We start from the raw sequence: 18,915 nt of genomic DNA, 5'->3' as shown, positions 1-18,915 counted from the left end.
CCAGGAAGGTGGAGGATCTTCATCAGATGACGTACGAGGAGAGATTGAAGAATCTAAATATGTACACCCTGGAGGAAAGGAGGAGCAGAGGTGATATGATACAGACTTTCAGATACTTGAAAGGTTTTAATGATCCAAAAACAACGACAAACCTCTTCCGTAGGAAAATAATCAGCAGAACCAGGGGTCACGATTTGAGGCTCCAGGGAGGAAGATTCAGAACCAATGTCAGGAAGTATTTCTTCACGGAGAGGGTGGTGGATGCCTGGAATGCCCTTCCGGAGGAAGTGGTGAAGACCAGAACTGTGAAAGACTTCAAAGGGGCGTGGGATAAACACTGCGGATCCATAAAGTCAAGAGGCCGCCAATGAAGAGTGGGTGACTCGCCAGAATGATGGCTATTGACACAATACCCTTATTAAATAAACATACACATGCTTACTGTGACTCCTACATTCCTCAAAGCTTCAACAGCAAGAGGTAATGGAAAAAAGGATTTGCACTCACAAAGAGGGGAGTAGCTGGCTCGTTACGGCGGTTACTACCCCAAACCAAATATGCCTGATACTTCACTTTCAATGCATATACAGCATAGCTCTCTGCTTCAATGACAGGGGAGAAGAATAACTGATTCTTCACACATCCAGCAGAGCTCTCTGCTACAACGGCAAGGGAGAAGAAAAAGGGTTCGCACTCAATAAGCGGGGAGTGGCTGGCTTGTTACGGCGGTTACTACCCCAAACCAAATGTGCCTGATACTTCACTTTCCATGCATATCCAGCATGGTTCTCTGCTTCATCGGCATGGGAGAAAGACTGATACATCACGCATTTCCAGCATAGCTCTCTGCTTCAACGGCAGGGGAAAAAAAAAAAAAAGCAAAAACAAAAAACTGATGCTTCACGCATATCCTGCATAGCTTCAACGACAGGGGTGAAGAAAAAAAGGATTCGCAATCACCAAGCGAGGAGTAGCTGGCTTGTTACGGCGGTTACTACCCCAAACCAAATGTGCCTGATACTTCACTTTCAATGCATATCCAGCATGGCTCTCTGCTTCAACGGCAGGGGAGAAGAAAAAAAAACCAACAAGGGCTGTACAACATAGTCTAGGTAAAACAAATAAGCATGGGTGTAGCTTGCTTATCGCGGCGGTTACTGCCCCTACTACCCCTAACTAATCAAGCTAGATATTTCACTTGGATGCAGCTCCATCACTGCTCTCTACATTAATGGTGGGGGTGGAAGGGGAATAGAACAAGGAGCTAAGAGAAACAGATAAGAATGAGAGAAAAAATGTGTGAGGCTTGCTGGGCAGACTGGATGGGCCATTCGGTCTTCTTCTGCCGTCATTTCTATGTTTCTATGTTTCTATGTTTTGAAACCTTGGGATATTCTTCCTACATTATTTTTTTTTCTTGGTTTGTTATACTGGGGCGTTTTGTCCCCAGAACAAAAATGTGAAAAAAGTCAGAACATACTACCACAATATCTGTCATATAGTTCTTTTTCTTCTAGATCTCTACAGTTCCAGCCTAGGTCTCCCACCCTGTTGTTGATTGATTATACTGGGGTGGTTTGTCCTCCAAAGCTCTCAGCGTGAAAGTAGAAGTGCAGACACACACAGATGAGAAACCAAGTATATGTTCTAAGTGTGGTAAACGTATCAGCAGGCAGCGAGAATTCTTGCAAACCCAGAAATTCAGGAAATGGAGCAACCATAGTTTAGCTACAGAATATGGGAAAAACATTCTAAATGAAGTAACCCTTATTAGAAAACCAAATCACACTCATTAGAGAAATTATTTACATGTTTTGACTGTGGTAAAAGTAACAATAAGGCAGAGAAAACTCATGCAAAACCAGAAATGGAACAGTCAGAGTTTAAGGACCAAAAAAGCAACAAGGAAGGCTGTCTAACAAAGCCGTGAGGGCAACAAAGTGGATTAGAAGCCAAGAATGTCCGATCAGGAATCTTTATTATATGGAGACATATATCTTTAAACAAGCCCGACTCTGGCCGAGTTTCTCCCTCTTATATTGGGGCTGCGTCAGGGGCTGTGCACTGACATACGTTGGTTTCTAAGAGTTCAGTGGTATTCAAACAAATTATATCAGATGGTCTCAGCGCTACCGTGGCAAATTATTCTCTGCTTCAATCGCAGGGAAAATAATTGATTTTAAACAGGTTCCTTGTAAAGGTTTGCTCGATACTGCTGCGGCACAGATTAGTCTCCGCTTCAATCGCAAGAAAGCTATCTTTCTAAATGAAGCAACCCTCTCAGCTTACCATAAAACCTAATCACACTCTTTAGAGAAACAATATACATGTTCTAAGTGTGGTGAAAGCCCATTTCACAAGAAAATCAAAATTCCACCCTCCAGCAATTTCATCAAGTTTAGGCAGGGAATGTGCTAAAATCTTATGTCAAGAACTTATGACAGTCATTTTCTTGTGCAGAATCTGACAATTGACAAGTGTGCTTCAACAGAGAGACTGGCACCCCCATGCCACTCTGCCTTGATGCCATACCCCTAATTGGGGGTCTGTTTGCCACTCAGTCTTGCTGCCTTGCCCTGACTTTACACCTTGAAGTTTTTTCTGCTACTGTGCCTTGCTGCTAAATCCAAGAACTTACACCTTGAGGTGTTCCTACCACTCTGGGGAGCTGCTTTGCACCTCTCATGTTGCTTTGGTATCTTGATGCCACTCTTTGTGCTGCTTTGTCTCTCTGTTGCTGCATGGGTGTTTTTCCTACCACCCTTTCTGCCTCACTCCCCTTTCTTGGTGTCATAGGATGCTGATGCCACTTTGGGTGTCAGTTTCCTCTCTTGCTGCCATCAAGGGTTCATGACATTGTTGCTGCTGCCCTGATTTGGAGCCTTGGGGTGTTCTTCCCAGACTAGCTTTCTTCTTTGTTCTTATAATGATTCCTTTGAGAACTCCTGCCAATGCTGATACCCCGTTGCCCATGTACGGAGCTGTAGGCTATTCATACCACTTTTGGTGCCACTTTGCCATAGGTACCTTGGAGATTTTTCCTCCTACTGATGATTTCTTCCCACAAGTTCCATGAGAATTGATGAGAAAACCCCAATCCTGGAACTCAGTGTAGGTTGAAATTCTCCCCTCATTGACTTTGTTGATAAACAAAAAAACCCCAACAAATTAAGCAAATAAAGGTATATATTTTTTTTTTGTTTTGAAATTAATGAAACAAATAGGGGTCCCCACAAAATGAATGGATGAAACAAAACAATTTTTTTCTTCTGTTCATCCATAAGAGGTGCTAGACTGCATGTAACTCAAACAACGTTTTATTTTTTATTTTATCTGTTTGTTTATTTATTTATTTATTTATTTATTTGTTTGTTTATTTATTTATTTATTTATTTATTTATTTATTTTACAGACTCTATGAAAATAAAGGGGAAGCAGACTTCATGGAATCCCTCTTGCAGCTGTTTAAGTCCATCAATAACATGACAAGTAGTGTATCCGAGCAGACTGTCATAGTGAAGGTATGTTGTCTTAAAAAAAATGGTTTCTCTAAATACATACTATTAAAACTGTGATTATATGGCCAATGAAGCTTAGACGTACATGGGATGCCCAAGAGCATGTTTTATAGTGAATGTTATAGTGTAACTATATTAACTCTATCTAGAGCAGATGTTCTGCTCAATTTGTGACAGTGTTAGATTCTAATTGTTGTTTAATTTAAAACAAATGTGTATTCAGAAGATGGTAAAATAAAAAGCTCAGCTTTCCCTAGGGTCGGTGGGGGAAGCTAGAGGAGGAGGAGGAGGAAATATGGAAAAAGGAGGGTGAGATTGGTGTGTGACAGTGCATGGGATGATGGCATGGTGAAGGGAAGGAGAAGAGTAGGGACAGAGTCTGTGGTGAAAAGCTGGATGGGAGGGGGCAAGAGACCGGAGGAGTAATAGGATAAAACGGTGAGAAAGGATCGAGGGACAAAAAGTTAGGGAGAAAAGGAATGGGATAATATAGTCAAAAAGGGTGGAGGGCTGAAATAGAAGTGAGCAGTGAAAAATTAGAAGTCAGTAAAAAAAAAAAAATGAATGGGAGAGTTGATGCAATTGAGAGGGATTTAATTTTGAGAGGGGGAGAAACAGGCACGGTGAAATAGTGCTGTAAGAGCAGAAGACAATGGAAGAAAGTGTTAGAGAAAGAAATCAGAAAAAGCAAGAAAAGTATTGTAAAAAAGAAAACCAAATAATTCAGAGAGACATGGTTTTTAGAAGGAATTTATTTTAAAAACATTTTTAGATCCCAACTTTCAAACCTATCTATGGTACAGTATTTGCAATGCAAGAAAACATACTTTCTTTTCGCATTTTATAAACGTACACCCAGGGAGCTGATCTTTGAAACCTATTCACGGTACTAGATTTATGTGTGTAAGTGGATGCTTGGAGATTTATCTTAGTATATTATAAACTGTACAGCGGGTTGCTGCACAATTTATAAAATATAGCATAGTTCTGCTCTGAAAGTACATGCATATGTTTCATTATGTGCAAATATTTGCAATGCAATCAAAGTGCTTTTTCTATCTATTTTATAAACATATATGTATGTTTTACACCTGAAGAAAAATGTATGCATACAAATCCTGATGTATATGCAGAGGCAGGTATATTTTAAAGTATACACTTATACCGTTTTTGAAAATACTTATGTACATAACTGAAATTGCCAGTTCACTGATACTTTTGCCATTTCACTCAGTGTCTCTAGTTCACCTAAATGCTCTAGAACTTCACCCTGAACTCTCCTTAGTTCATCTAGACATGCCACTAAAATTACGGACAACAGGTAAGTCCGACTTCACTAGCGCTAGTCAGTTAGTAGAGGAAAAGGTTCAAAGTTTGTGCATCATTAAAACCTTTCAAGTAACTGAAGGTCTGTATTATATCTCACCTGTACCTCCACTCTTCCAGAGGTATACATATTTAAATCCTTCAGCCTTTCCTCAAAACTGTACAGATTCCACACCATTTTGGTTGCCCTTCTCTGGTCTGCCTCCATCTTGTCTCTATCCTTTTTGAGGTACGATCTCTATTTATTTATTTATTTATTTGTTAAGTTTTATATACCGTCATTCGGTGAAGCCATCATAACGGTTTACAAGATTCAAATTGTAATACTCTTAACAATTGTGCAAAAAAGTATAACAGGATGCATATTAAACAAAAGATTAATCATTTATAGTCCAGAAAAGAATCATTTTTGAGTGAGGAGGGTTTGTTTGGAGCTGGTTGGAGACAAGTTATTTTTTGGATTTGGTTGGAAGTTCCTTTGGGTGTTAGGATGATGAGAGGTTTGAGTGTCAATGTAGACTTTGTGAAACAGCCATGTTTTTAGGTCTTTTTTGAAAGTTTTGAGGTTAGGGTGGGTTCTCAGATCTTTTGGGAGGGAGTTCCAAATTTTAGGGCAGGCAATGGAAAAAGCTCTTTCTCTGGTTGTTGTCAGGTGAGCATCTCTGATTGGGGGGGATGGGGGGGGGGACATTGAACACAGTACTCCAGGTGAGGCCCAACCAAGTACCTGTACTAGGGCATTATCACTTTCTTTTTCTTACTGGTTATTCCTCTGTCTGTGCAGTCCAGCTTTCTTCTGGCTTTAACTATCACCTTGTCACATTGCTTTGCTGCCTTCAGGTTACCAGACACTATTACCCCAATGTCCCTCTCCCAGGCTGTGCACGTTGGTCTTTCAACCCACCCATCACATACAGCTGTTTGCATTACTGTACCGTACTACAGATGCATTGAATCTCAACTGCTCCTCAAGCTTTCTTAAATCACTTTTCATTTTCGCTAATACTTCAGGCGTGTCCACTCTGTGCAGATCTTAGTATCATCTGCAAATAGACAAATTTTACCTTCTATCCCTTTTGCATTGTCGCTCACAAAGATATTGAACAGAACCAGCCCCAAAACCAATTCCTGGGGCACGCCACTTAACACTGTTCTTTCTTCATATTAGGTTCCATTTACCATTGCATGCTGTCTCCTGTCAGTCAATTAATTTGTAATCCGCTCCACCAACTTGGCATCCACTCCCAAGCTTTTTATTTTATTCACAAGCCTCCTGTGTGGGACTTAAAAGCTTTTCTGAAATCCAAGTCAATCAGATTGAGTGCTCTTCCAATTTACTCAATCAAAAAAAAATCAATCAACATTGCCCGATAAGACCTTCTCTCGATGAATCCATGCTGCCTCAAGTCCAGCAAGTCCACTGGTTTGTAGATAGTTCACTATCCTTTACTTCAGGAGCGCCTCCATTAATTTTTCCCACCATCAAGGTGAGGCTAGCCGGCTTGTACTTTCCAACCTCCTCTCTGCTACCACTTTGTGAAATGGGACCAAAAGCGCTCTTCTTCAATTTTGCAGCACCACTCCTGTTTCCAGGGATCTATTGAACAGCGGACCTGCCAGCACATCTCTGAGAGAAGAACATAAGAACATGCCATACTGGGTCAGACTAAGGGTCCATCAAGCCCAGCATTCTGTTTTCAACAGAGGCCAATCCAGGCTATAAGTACCTGGCAAGTACCCAAAAACTAAGTATATCTCATGCTACTGATGCTAGTAATCACTATGCACCAACTAACCTCTTTCCCTTTACAGAATAATTCTCCAACACCCACTGGTTCAAGGGAACACCTTGCTCTGTGGTCTTTTTTGTACAGTGGCTCTGTTTGAGGATAACCACTTTTTAGTTATCCTTCTCATTTGCCCCTTCTGTTGCTCTTTATTATTCACATTTCTTATTTTCATCTTTTTTCCTTTTTGCTTTTTTCCTTTTTACTTGTAAAATCCCTTCTCCCTGGCTGCTTATCCGACCCACTTGTCCGTTTTTAATCTCATATACTTATCAAGGCTGCCACCCTCATCATTTCCTATGGGTTCGGATTTGCCTGCCCGGACATTGGCCATGTTTCGGCACTGTGTGCCTGCTTCAGGGACTGCCGGAGAGAAATCTACTGTGTCCAGTCTGGGTTCACAGTGTCAACCTGTCTTAAATACATAAAATTAAAATACAATGTTCTCATGACCAACTTCCAACATGAATACAATTACTACCACCTCTAAGGTATTTAGTACTTACTTTGTAAGCGACTTACTTTGTAAGCGACACCTTCAGTACACGACTCTAGTGTCTCTGCCTGTTCAGCCCGTTTTTAAACCCACCGCTGGCTGACACCTCCCTGTCCTCCCCAGACCGAGGCTACCTCTGGTGCACTTAATCAAATTCAATTACTGATACTTCCTTCTCAGTCTCCTGTTCCTATGTTCAAGTCCGGTTGTTATGCCCCCCGCTCGAATTCTATTCATATGCTTTTATTTTTTATTGCATGTTTTAGTTAATATACTTATGTTTCTTTATATCTTTCATTGAAATCCCGCTGTCACACATATCGGACCTGGGGGAAGCCCGTTCTTACTTTCGCCCATGTTTGCCCTTACAAAAGCTAAAAATTTAAAGGACCTGGTGGTCCATTCAAATCTGTTACCAATTAGTACGAAAGCAAATGATCAACAAGGAAGTCAAAAAATCTGCGGAAAATGCAGTGCATGTAATTATTTATATGAGGGCACAGAATTGGACATTCCGGGATGAAAGACATTTCATTTTAGGGATCAATACGCATGTGAGTCTACAAGGGTGGTGGTATACGCTTTAAGGTGTCCCTGTTATAAAGTATACATAGGTAAAACCATGTGGAAGATCAAAAATAGGATACAGGAACATGTGTGTCTCCTAAGACATCAAACAGAGGGTGCACCATTAACTGACCACTGGCAAGAGATGGGACATTCACCAGAAGAATTTAAAGTGGCGGTAATTTTTCAAATACAAGACCATCCACGAGGAGGCGACCTGAATTTGAAATTGATACAAATGGAGCAAAAAATCATTTACACCTGGGACACCATAGCCCCAAAAGAGTTAAACCGAGAAATTGATTGGACAGTTTATCTATAGGAGGGATGGCCCCTGGGAAAGGTGGAGGTGACTGATATGACATCATAGAATCGCGATAAGAATCGGGGGGCAAAGTTGCACACCTGAGGGAGAAACATTGTTTAGTTGTGCCAGTAGGGAACTGGCGGTCCAGTAATAAAAAGCCAGCGGGGATAATATCATGTATGATGGAAGTATGGAGGAAGTTTTCAGATCTACTAATGAGTTCACGGTTCCATTTATTACTAGTGGCCACTAAGACAAGTGACTGTGAAAAGGAAGAAATATGACGGGTAGCTTAACACATTACATCACAAGATTAGACTCTGGATCCGGATGGGGAACCGATCAGGCCCCCACCAGGGCCGCTTATTTGTAAAGAAGGGATGGTCTAGTAAAAAGAGGACCGATAGACAACACAGGGGAGAACCGCGTCCAGTAGGCGGAGCCTATTAAGAAGCAGGGAGGAGGATCGAGACAGGGGACAACTGTGTTTAGCAGGCGGCGAGTTTTATTAAATATTTCAGGAGAGATAAGGAAATAGGGAACAATATTGATGTGACAATGTTCACATACGTAGAATACATAAGGAATATGGAACACACAGTTGATTAGGGGAGGGACCACGCTAATTAGTTCTATCCCGGAAATTGACACCACAAGCAAAGTGCAGACGTGGAGGTGTTCAGTTCTCCATCAGGTCCGCAGCATAATAAAATCGCAATGGGCGAAATTAAGAACGGGCTTCCCCCAGGTCCGATATGTGTGACAGCGGGATTTCAATGAAAGATATAAAGAAACATAAGTATATTAAATAAAACATGCAATAAAAAATAAGAGCATATGAATAGAATTCGAGTGGGGGGCATAACAACTGGACTTGAACATAGGAACGGGCGACTGAGAAGGCAGTATCGGTAACTGAATTTGATTAAGTGTACCAGAGGTAGCCTCGGTCTGGGGAGGACAGGGAGGTGTCAGCCAGCGGTGGGTTTAAAAATGGGCTGAACAGGCAGAGACGCTAGAGTCGTGTACTGAAGGCGTTGCTTACATTACATACGTAGCGCACAAAGTAAGTACTAAATACCTTACAGGTGGTAGTAATTGTATTCATGTTGGAAGTTGGTCGTGAGAACATTGTATTTTAATTTTATGTATTTAAGCTAGGTTGACACTGTGAACCTGGACTGGACACAGTAGATTTCTCTCCCACAGTCCCTGAAGCAGGCACACAGTGCCAAAACATGGCCAATGTCCGGGCAGGCGAATCCGAACCCATAGGAAATGATGAGGGCAGCAGCCTTGATAAGTATATGAGATTAAAAACGGACAAGTGGGTCGGATAAGCAGCCAGGGAGAAGGGATTTTACAAGTAAAAAGGAAAAAAGCAAAAAGCAAAAAAGCAAAAAAGATGAAAATAAGAAATGTGAATAATAAACAGCAATAGATGGGGCAAATGAGAAGGATAACTAAAAAGTGGTTATCCTCAAACAGAGCCACCGTACAAAAAAGACCACCGACCAAGGTGTTCCCTTGAACCAGTGGGTGTTGGAGACTGATGCTAATAATAGCAGTGGTTATTTTCTAAGTCAACTTAATTAATAGCAGGTAATGGACTTCTCCAAGAACTTATCCAAACCTTTTTTAAATCCAGCTACACTAACTGCACTAACCACATCCTCTGGCAACAAATTCCAGAGTTTAATTGTGTGTTGAGTGAAAATGAACTTTCTTCGATTAGTTTTAAATGTGCTACCTGCTAACTTCATGGAGTGCCCCCTAGTCCTTCTATTATCCGAAAGAGCAAATAACCGATTCACATTTACCCGTTGTAGACCTCTCATGATTTTAATCACCTCTTATCATATCCCCACTCAGCCATTTCTTCTCCAAGCTGAACAGTCCTAACCTCTTTAGTCTTTCCTCACAGGGGGGGAGCTCTTCCATCCCCTTTATCATTTTGGTCGCCCTTATCGGTACCTTCTCCATCGCAACTATATCCTTTTTGAGACCAGAATTGTATACACAGTATTCAAGGTGCAGTCTCACCATGGAGCGATACAGAGGCATTATGACATTTTCCGTTTTATTCACCATTCCTTTCCTAATATTTCCTAACATTCTGTTTGCTTTTTTGACTGCTGCAGCACACTGAGCTGACGATTTCAATGTATTATCTACTATAACATCTAGATCTCTTTCCTGGGTTGTAGCACCTAATATGGAACCTAACATTGTGTAACTATAGCATGGGGTTATTTTTCCCTATATGCATCACCTTGCACTTATCCACATTAAATTTCATCTGACATTTGTATGCCCAATTTTCCAGTCTCACAAGGTCCTCCTGCAATTTATCACAATCTGCTTGTGATTTAACTACTATGAATAATTTTGTATCATCTGCAATTTTGATTGCCTCACTCTTCATATTACTTTCCAGATCATTTATAAATATATTGAAAAGCATGGGTCCCAATACAGATCCCTGAGGCACTCCACTGCCCACCCCCCTCCACTGAGAAAATTGTCCATTTAATCCTATTCTCTGTTTCCTGCCTTTTAACCAGTTTGTAATCCATGAAAGTAGATTGCCACCTATCCCATGACTTTTTACTTTTCCCTAGAAGCCTCTCATAAGGAACTTTGTCAAACGCCTTCTGAAAATCCAAATACACTGCATCTACCGGTTCACCTTTATCTCCATGTTTATTAACTCCCTTCAAAGAAGTGAAGCAAATTTGTGAGGCAAGACTTGCCTTGGGTAAAGCTATGCTGACTTTGTTCCATTAAACAATGTATTTCTATTTGTTCTGTGATTTTGATGTTTAGAACACTTTCCACTATTTCTCCTGGTACTGAAGTCAGGCTAACTGCTCTGTAGTTTCCCAGATCGCCCCTGGAGCCCATAGTATCCTGAGATGTATGTCATCTGGTCTCATGGCCTTGTCCTCTTCCAGTTTTCCTAGTTCTTTCCATACTTTCTTTTCTGTAAATGGAGTTTTGTCTACCCCACCTCCATCTATAGTCTTGTCAACCAGGAACGGTCCTTTTCCAGGGTCGTCTTTAGTGGACATCGAATTGAAGTATTTCATATTTCTTCTATATTTTCATCTCTCTCTACACATAGCTCCTTGCCACTTTTCAATGTCATTATACAACTTCTGGCCTTCTTCCTTGCTTTGATATATCTGAAAAATGTTTTGTCACCTCGCTTTACATCTTTGGCAATCCTTTTTTTGCTTGACCTTTCGTGTTCCTAATTTTTTTCTTTGTATCCCTCAGTTTCACTAGGTATTCTCTGTGTTCCTCTTGTTGGGCTCCTTTATACCTTCTGTTCTTTTTGTCTTTATTTTTGAGCCACCTCCTTTTGAGAATCAGATCATTTTCTTTTTCCTCTTACTTTTGTTGACTTTTGTAACATATAGATTTGTTGCCTTTGCAATATTTCCTTTTATTTGGCCCACTGTTGTTCCACCTCACCCATTTTCTAGTTCTTCCTCCAGGAACATCCCCATTTTGATAAAGTCGATATTTTTGAAATTCAAAACTCTGGTCTTCGTGGGACTTCTCTATATATTATTTGTGATATCAAACCATACTGTCTGATGATCACTGGTGCTCAGGTGGGCACCTGTCCAGACATTAGAGACAATATCCCCATTTGTGAGCACTAGGTCTAATATCACACTCTCCCTCATGGGTTACATTACCATTTTTTTGAGCATAGCCCCTTGAAGAGCATCCACTGTCTCTTTATTTCTTGGAGATTCTACAAAAGGGATACTCCAGTCTATATATGTAAGATTAAAATCTCCAATGAGCAATACTTCTCCCTTTGTTCCCATCTTTTGGAAATCTTTGACCAGATCTCTGTCCAGTTCTTTTCTCCGAATTGGAGATCAATGTAAAGGAAGCACCAAATTCTTTTTTTAGGACTACCCATAATGCTTCTTCCCTACCCCACATCCCTTGCATTTTAGTTGCTTGGATATTGTTTTTGACATAAAGAGGTACATTTATCCCTTTAGTGTTCTCTCTGTCCTTCCTTAATAAGTTATAGCCCGCAAATGCCATGTCCCAATTAAGAGACTTTGTGAGCCATGTCTTTGTAACAGCAATGATGTCCAAGTCTGCTTCCAGCATTAGGGCCTGCAGGTTTGAGATTTTATTGCCCAGACTATGAACATTTGTGGTCATAGTCTTCCAACTCTTCTCCCATGATTTGCTGCTCTTCCTAATCACCTTTTCTGCTTTTTTGAGCTGATTGATTTTAATTTTCTCCCTCCACTTACTATATTGATTGGGGGTGACAATACAGTTTGTTTGGAAACCTCCTGCCACCCCTGCCCTCTAGTTTAAATGCCTGAAAAAGTATGATCAGAATTTCTCACTTAGCATCCTTTTTCATACCAAAGACAAATGTAGATTATCCTTATCATATAACCTTTTACTGCTCCATACATGCCCCAGCCTCCAATGTATCCAATTCTACTTCCTTTACACCAGGTTTTGAGCCAGAAATTGAAGTTGTCTATATGGCAGAGCCTTTCCTTCCTCTTTCTATGAACAGGTAATACTTATGAAAAAGGTAGTGGTCTTTGCCATGCATTTAATCTTTTTCCTTACATTTTGGAAATCTTTCTATACTGCAATGATACCATTTCTGTTTGTTCCCAGATTGATAATCATATTGATATCAGAGTTTCTATTTTATTTTATAATTGCATTGACTATCTAGTTGGTATTTCTACTGGCTAAGGATCCTGGAAGGGCAGTTAACTGTTGTGTCCCCATCAAAATGATTTCCCAAATTGGTTCCTCTGATGACCAAGTCTCCCAGCAGAAGAAGCTTCCTTTTATGATATTTGATAATGTTTAAGGGTTTCTGGGTATATTAGGTGACTACATCCCTTTTAGACATCACTTAAATTTCTATTACTGGAGCATCTTCATTATCCAGTGCAGAAAAAGTATTATCTAAGAGTAATGGTGAGGAGACTGGGTGTCTCTTCATTACAGGCTTTATTCTGCCAGAACCCACTACAATCCATTTATTCCTGGGTTTCTGAATTCTGAGTATCTGACTGCTCTGTGGGAATGGGAATGAATATTCAGGATGCTGCATAAATGCGGAAATTGGGTGTAATATAGTCATTTGTCTTGTTCTACTAGAGTCCATTGTAAACCATTTATTCTTGGGTTTCTGGATTCTCTGTGGGAGCTGGGGGAGATATTCTGAATGCTGCAAGAAAGGGGAGGTGTTTTTAAACCTGAACAATTCCTCTTTCAGTTGTTAGCTGCTTTTTCATTGCAGAAAGCTGAAAGCAAATTGGACAATCCTCTGCATGGCTGCATATATGCCATATATGGCTGTTTGGAGAAATACGATAGTATTTCTTAACCTACGCGTAACAAATAAGTGTGCATTTTCACTATTAATTCTCATTTCAAAATTGAGTTTGACCTTGCCTGCGGATAACCAGGCTTTAAAAGATGAACCCGTTCCTCCAAAATAACCTCATCTGACCAACCTGACTGCATTCACTGTTTGAGGTTGTCACATGAGATACTAGATTGTACTGCTTGTGCCCAAATATCCTCCAAGACAATAAGAAAGATAAACTATACATTAAAAGAATTCTTAAGTTCTCCTCATGCTTCCAGCCTGACAAAGAGGTGACCTTCACCAGTTAGAAGAAATGTTAAAACCATGGGAGGATATATTTAGTTTACTAAAATATATCCATGCTCCAAAGCATATAGTTGCTGTTCCAATTCACAGAATATTGCAGGAACTTCAAATAAGAATGTGGCAGACACCCTTATTTATATTATCAATAACATGAAAATTAGATCTCAAATACAAGGTTCATCCTTGTCCTGATTATGGAAAAGGTACAACTCTTGTATGGTTTAGTAGCAGTGGAAAAAGCTTTGGAAAAAGCCAGATATTCTTTCTTGTACCTCTGCAAGAAAGGGGCTAAGTTACCGATCATGTTTTTGATTGGAAAAAGTTCTATAAAACTGGATGTTCTTTCAGATAACATACTAATCTGTACTAGTTCTCATCACTGAAGGATGTGTATGTGAATTAAAGAAAATAGAGGAGGCTTTTCCAGGGAGTTGGGTTATCCTTCTGTAAATGATTGTCTGCTCCAGAGCTAAACACTCTGTAAATTCTTCTATCCATAAAACAAGAATGTGATCTAGAAGTGATTCTATTTGATGACCTCAAGGTGGCCAAACAGGTAACTAAGATGATGGCAAAAGCCAGAAAGATGCTTAGGTACAGTGGGAAGAGGAATGGTCAGCAGAAAAAAAGGTGATGCTGTCCCTGGTGAGATGACATGTGGAATACTGTGTAAAGTTCTGGGGACTGCACCTTCAAAAGGATGTAAATCAGATGGAGTCCATCCAGAGGATGGCTGCAAAAATGGTCAGTGGACTTCACTGTAAAGTGTATGAGGACAAACTTAAAGGTATTCCCTGGAGGAAAGGCTGGATGTGGAGATATGCTAGAGACATTTATTAATGTATAGGAGGCAGGCCTCTTTCAATGGAAAGGAAGCTCTGGAACCAAGGGTCCTGGGATGAGGGTGAAGAGGGTAAACTAAGTATTTCTTTACTTAGAGATGATGGATGCAAGGAACAGCCTCCCAGTGAAGATGGTTGAGTCAAGGACAGTATCTGAATTCAAGAAAGCATGGGACAAGCACAGGGGATCTCTGATGGAGTGGATGAGATTGTAGATGAGCAGTCTAGATAGGCTGTTTGTTTTTAATTCTGCCATCATGTTTCTATTTTAATTTCTTTCAGCTGAATAAGTATTGGAATCTATGGAATCCAAGAATGTGTAAATAAAATAAATTAATTCTTTCACAGTGAAAGTGTAGAGTATGTTGTGTAGATCAGTGAATTTAACTCCTACTTTAATGCTTTTGGATTTGTATTTTTTAGCCAGTAGAATGTGAAAATTGTACAAGGGTGTGAAGACTTTTACAATGCATTATTTATTATTTTATTTAAATTCTTTTACTATACCGATACTCAAGATGCGGTCTTATCATACCGGTTTACAATAGAACAGGGGAAACCAATTAACAACTATATAGAAGGTAAAAGTTACATCGAACAGGGAGCGAAAAACATGGGAGCTGGAGGACAGGAAAGATATTTTAAAACGATAACAACTGAAGAGTGGTAAAATGGTCTTTGAAAACAATGAAAAACAACAGAAAGCGATACATAATCAGCTAGATTAAGCTCGGCTGTAGGTTAATCTTAGGCAATTATTCACAATTATTCATAAATCTTGTGGACGGGGGAAACATGGAGAGGTAAGCAGGGGGGGAGGTGGCGGGGCAGGGACCGGGGGGGGGGGGGGGGGCAGTTAGGGAAGCCGTCAGGGTGAGAGTCAATGTGGTTGATAAAATTATATTGATGAAGCTGTGCTACTTGACCTAAAAGGAGCAGTGGCATCCTAAAATTTCTTCTACTCATGCTGTTCCTCCACTAAATTATTTCTTGTTTTTCTTTTTGCTGTATTGGTGCATGATTGTTTTTTGTAGCCTTTTACAAGATGATCACATGCATATGCCAAAGTTTGCATGACCCCCTTTTTAGTTGGCTTGGAGTGTATTTCTTCTTCCTTGTTTATCTATGTTTAAAACTTTCAACCAAGCACAACCAGCAGAGTCAAATTTGTAGGGCTTTTCTAATTTGGACTGCTCTTTGATGAGACAGCAAACGCTTTTCTGTTAGGGTCCTGATCACTGGATTAAAATGATTTTCTGTCTGAGCTGGTATTACTCTCTAATTCCAGAAATAAAAGGTTGCTAGAAAATCTGCTCCTCCGAAACTGAGTGGTGGTTTGTTTATAAATGATCTTGATAAAATAAATTGACCCTTCTCTTATAGTGCAGCTTTTTAAATTTACACTTCCTTTGTTTAAAAAAAAAAAAAAAAAAAAAGACTAAGGAATAAGTGTGTGTGAAGAATGCTGTAAGCGTATCGATCTGCCAGCCTGTCTCTAAGTGACATTGTTATAACTTTAGTTTTCCAAGAGATGAATAGCTTTTGTTTTAACAGCTGCAAGGAAATGCAATTATGCAAAGCTTTATCCAGAGCATCATATCTTGTAGTGTTTAAAATGCTTGTAAATGCCACTACTGTTCAGAAAAAAAATTACACCGTAGGATTAATCAAAATAGTCTGTCAAAAATCTGGTTATCGGGTTATTACCCTTTACAATTGAGAAATATATTGAAATGGTGCAGCAAAAAGATGGTCATCAATATAGCAGTCACATAGTTTGTCTTTTTCTGATGCTTTTGTTGTTGTTTTTTTGTTTTGTTTTAAGTTGCATATATTATAAGAGGAGCTTCATTGAACTATGTACAAAGAGTGCATCTTCCCATATGGAAATGCAGAAAGCTCTAGTAGCACAAGGTAAATATTTTAGAATGCACTTTTTCAACCACAAGGTTACCTTGCTACTTTTTCAGACACTTAATTTACAAGTAATTAAACATTCTAACTGCAATTTGGCAGACTGTGTCATATGCTTTACTGAGGAGGGTGAGATTTTGATTTGAAGGTTGTTTTTTTTAATCCATAATTGTATAAGGGTGTAAAACTGTTTTTCTTCTCCTGTACCGCTGCAGAGCCTATGCAGTATCTCCATGCACTATCTATGGCAGTCTAATAGGCCTTAACAGAAGAGTCTGGGAGGAAAAATGGTACAGCATCTGGAGCTGTTCTCTGTACTATACACAGAACAACTTTTAATTTCCCTGTTGTTTTCTCCTCTGAAGTAGGGATAGATTTCTGTGTTTTACACCCATTTTAACAGAGCCACTATTGTTCTTATAATTCAGCATATCATTCTTCCCCCCCCCTCCCCATCCCCCACACCACCACCATCACCAATAAGCCCAGTAATAGATTTTGAGCCTGTTATCTGATACTGTACGTTTCAGGTCTACATTGCATTTGGTAGATGCCGGCCGTTTAGACTAATTCATTGTCTGCTCTGTTACTCAGTTGCAGGTGTTCCCTTTATTTGTTTTTCCTTTCAGAAGGGATGAAAATGGTGAGAAAGATGACTGTCATTTAAAGTCTATCTGTAGTAAGATTGCTTGGTGGAAAGCCAGTGTCCAAACAAAGTATGTGCCATTTGCCTGTTTCTTTGCTGAGGGAGAGGCACATTGTGTTGCAGGGCATAAGTTTCAGTCTGGGTTTGTAAAGCTTTACTTTTAAGACAACAGCTCCAAACAATTCAGAAAATGTTTTTGAAGTGATAGCTTTGAATGCAGCCTTTCCTTAAGACTTTTAAAAGTTTCTCCCTGAAAATGCTATGGATGCAACCCATTATCCGTATTCTACCACAGACCTTAATACAAACTTAAAAGTAGCCTTTTTCTTTTTTTTTAGCTAAAATGAGATACTTGGACTTTAGTATTGTCCACCTCTGCCCCCCCCCCCCCCAAAAAAAAAAAAAGAAATTACATGGACATAACTTCATTCAAATTTCAGTGCACTATATTCCACAGTATTTACTGAATTGGAAATAGATGATATAATGTATGGGTAAGTTCTGTATAATTACTGCTAAAGATAATAGTAAAAGAATTAGACTAGGATGTTAGATCAAGATTATTCTTCTGTTTATGTTCCCAAACAGATCTGCAAGTTATTGCTACATAGAGTCAATTTGAAAAAAAAAATGTGAATAACTGTAAAGTCTTTGAGTGTATCCTGCAAATTTCAGTTAACTGCATTTTTTAAAATGTTTTTAAAGTGCCCCTGTGTAGCGATAACTTGCAGATCTGTTTGGGAATGTGAATAGAAGCATGATCTTGATCTCACATCCTAGTGTCATTTTCTTACCATCATGTTTAAACTAACTTTTTCCCTCTGAAAATTGAATAGTGGAAGTATGCACACAGTCCTGCACCCACTATTTCTGAGCATATTTTTTGTGTTTGAATTTATGTGCACAGTTTTTGAAAATTAAATGGGTAATTTTTAACAGCTTCTGTAGGACTAAAGTTAGCATGTACAAAGTACACATAGACTGTAGTCTGAATTTTCAGTGTGGAGTTATGTGCACAAGTTCTCTCTGAAAATTGGCGGGTGTATGCGGAACCAAGAGCTGCATATGCACACATTAGCAGGTGTAAATGTGAGTAGATTTATGTGCGTACTTTCAAAAATCAAAAGTATAAGGTAAATTTTAAAACCTGTGCCCACATCAAAATTGGGAGATGGGTGTGATTGTAGCGCATGCGCATGTCCACCCAATTTAATAAGCTGCCCACATGTGCATACAAGTACTGATGCACAAATATCTCACATTGGGGGGGAAAAAAAGGGATGGAATATGGGTGGGGCCATGGGTATTTCAGGGCTGGTTGAGATGTGTGCAAGTAGCTATGCACCTGGGTGCGTGTCCAGATATAGTTAAGCACATATTCATTTCTGCTATGGAAACACTGTAAGAAACAAGAACATAAGAAATTGCCATATTGGGTCAGACCAAGGGTCCATCAAGATCAACACCCTTTTTCCAGCAGTGTCCAATCCAAGCTACAAGTACCTGGCAAGTATCCAAACAGTAAGTAGATCCCATGCTTTATAAAACTATTTACAGGCATCTCTTCAATATTTGAGGGGTCTGGGTTAATTGGAGGACCTGCAAACTAAAGAACCAGGGGGTTTGAAAGACCTAGTTCTAGACTGGGCAAACTGGTGGATGAACTGGTGAAGCTGGTTGTAGGCTGGATGCATGTCTGTTATAAAATGTCATCATTTGTGCGTCCTAAACCTGACTTGTGCTGCTGTGCATGCACAATCTTAAAATTAGGAGCATAGATACTTGTGCCAGGGCTATTTTATAACATGCATGTTTATTTGTGT

At 39.7% G+C, this 18,915-nt stretch overlaps 1 protein-coding gene across 5 annotated transcripts in view; it reads left to right on the top strand.

Annotated features, from left to right (window-relative positions):
* Nucleotides 1-18,915, top strand: part of DOCK1 (dedicator of cytokinesis 1) — a 1,428,876-nt gene that overhangs the window by 311,962 nt on the left and 1,097,999 nt on the right. For all 5 annotated transcript variants that reach the window (XM_029610025.1, XM_029610029.1, XM_029610028.1 and 2 more), the window contains exon 23: nucleotides 3,413-3,521. In XM_029610025.1, coding sequence (XP_029465885.1) covers nucleotides 3,413-3,521 — 109 coding nt within the window. The remainder of the gene's footprint in view (nucleotides 1-3,412; nucleotides 3,522-18,915) is intronic.

The sequence above is a fragment of the Rhinatrema bivittatum genome, chromosome 7 (genome assembly GCF_901001135.1).
Source record: "Rhinatrema bivittatum chromosome 7, aRhiBiv1.1, whole genome shotgun sequence".
Taxonomy (NCBI): domain Eukaryota; kingdom Metazoa; phylum Chordata; class Amphibia; order Gymnophiona; family Rhinatrematidae; genus Rhinatrema; species Rhinatrema bivittatum.
This window is presented reverse-complemented; position numbering and strand designations above follow the sequence as displayed.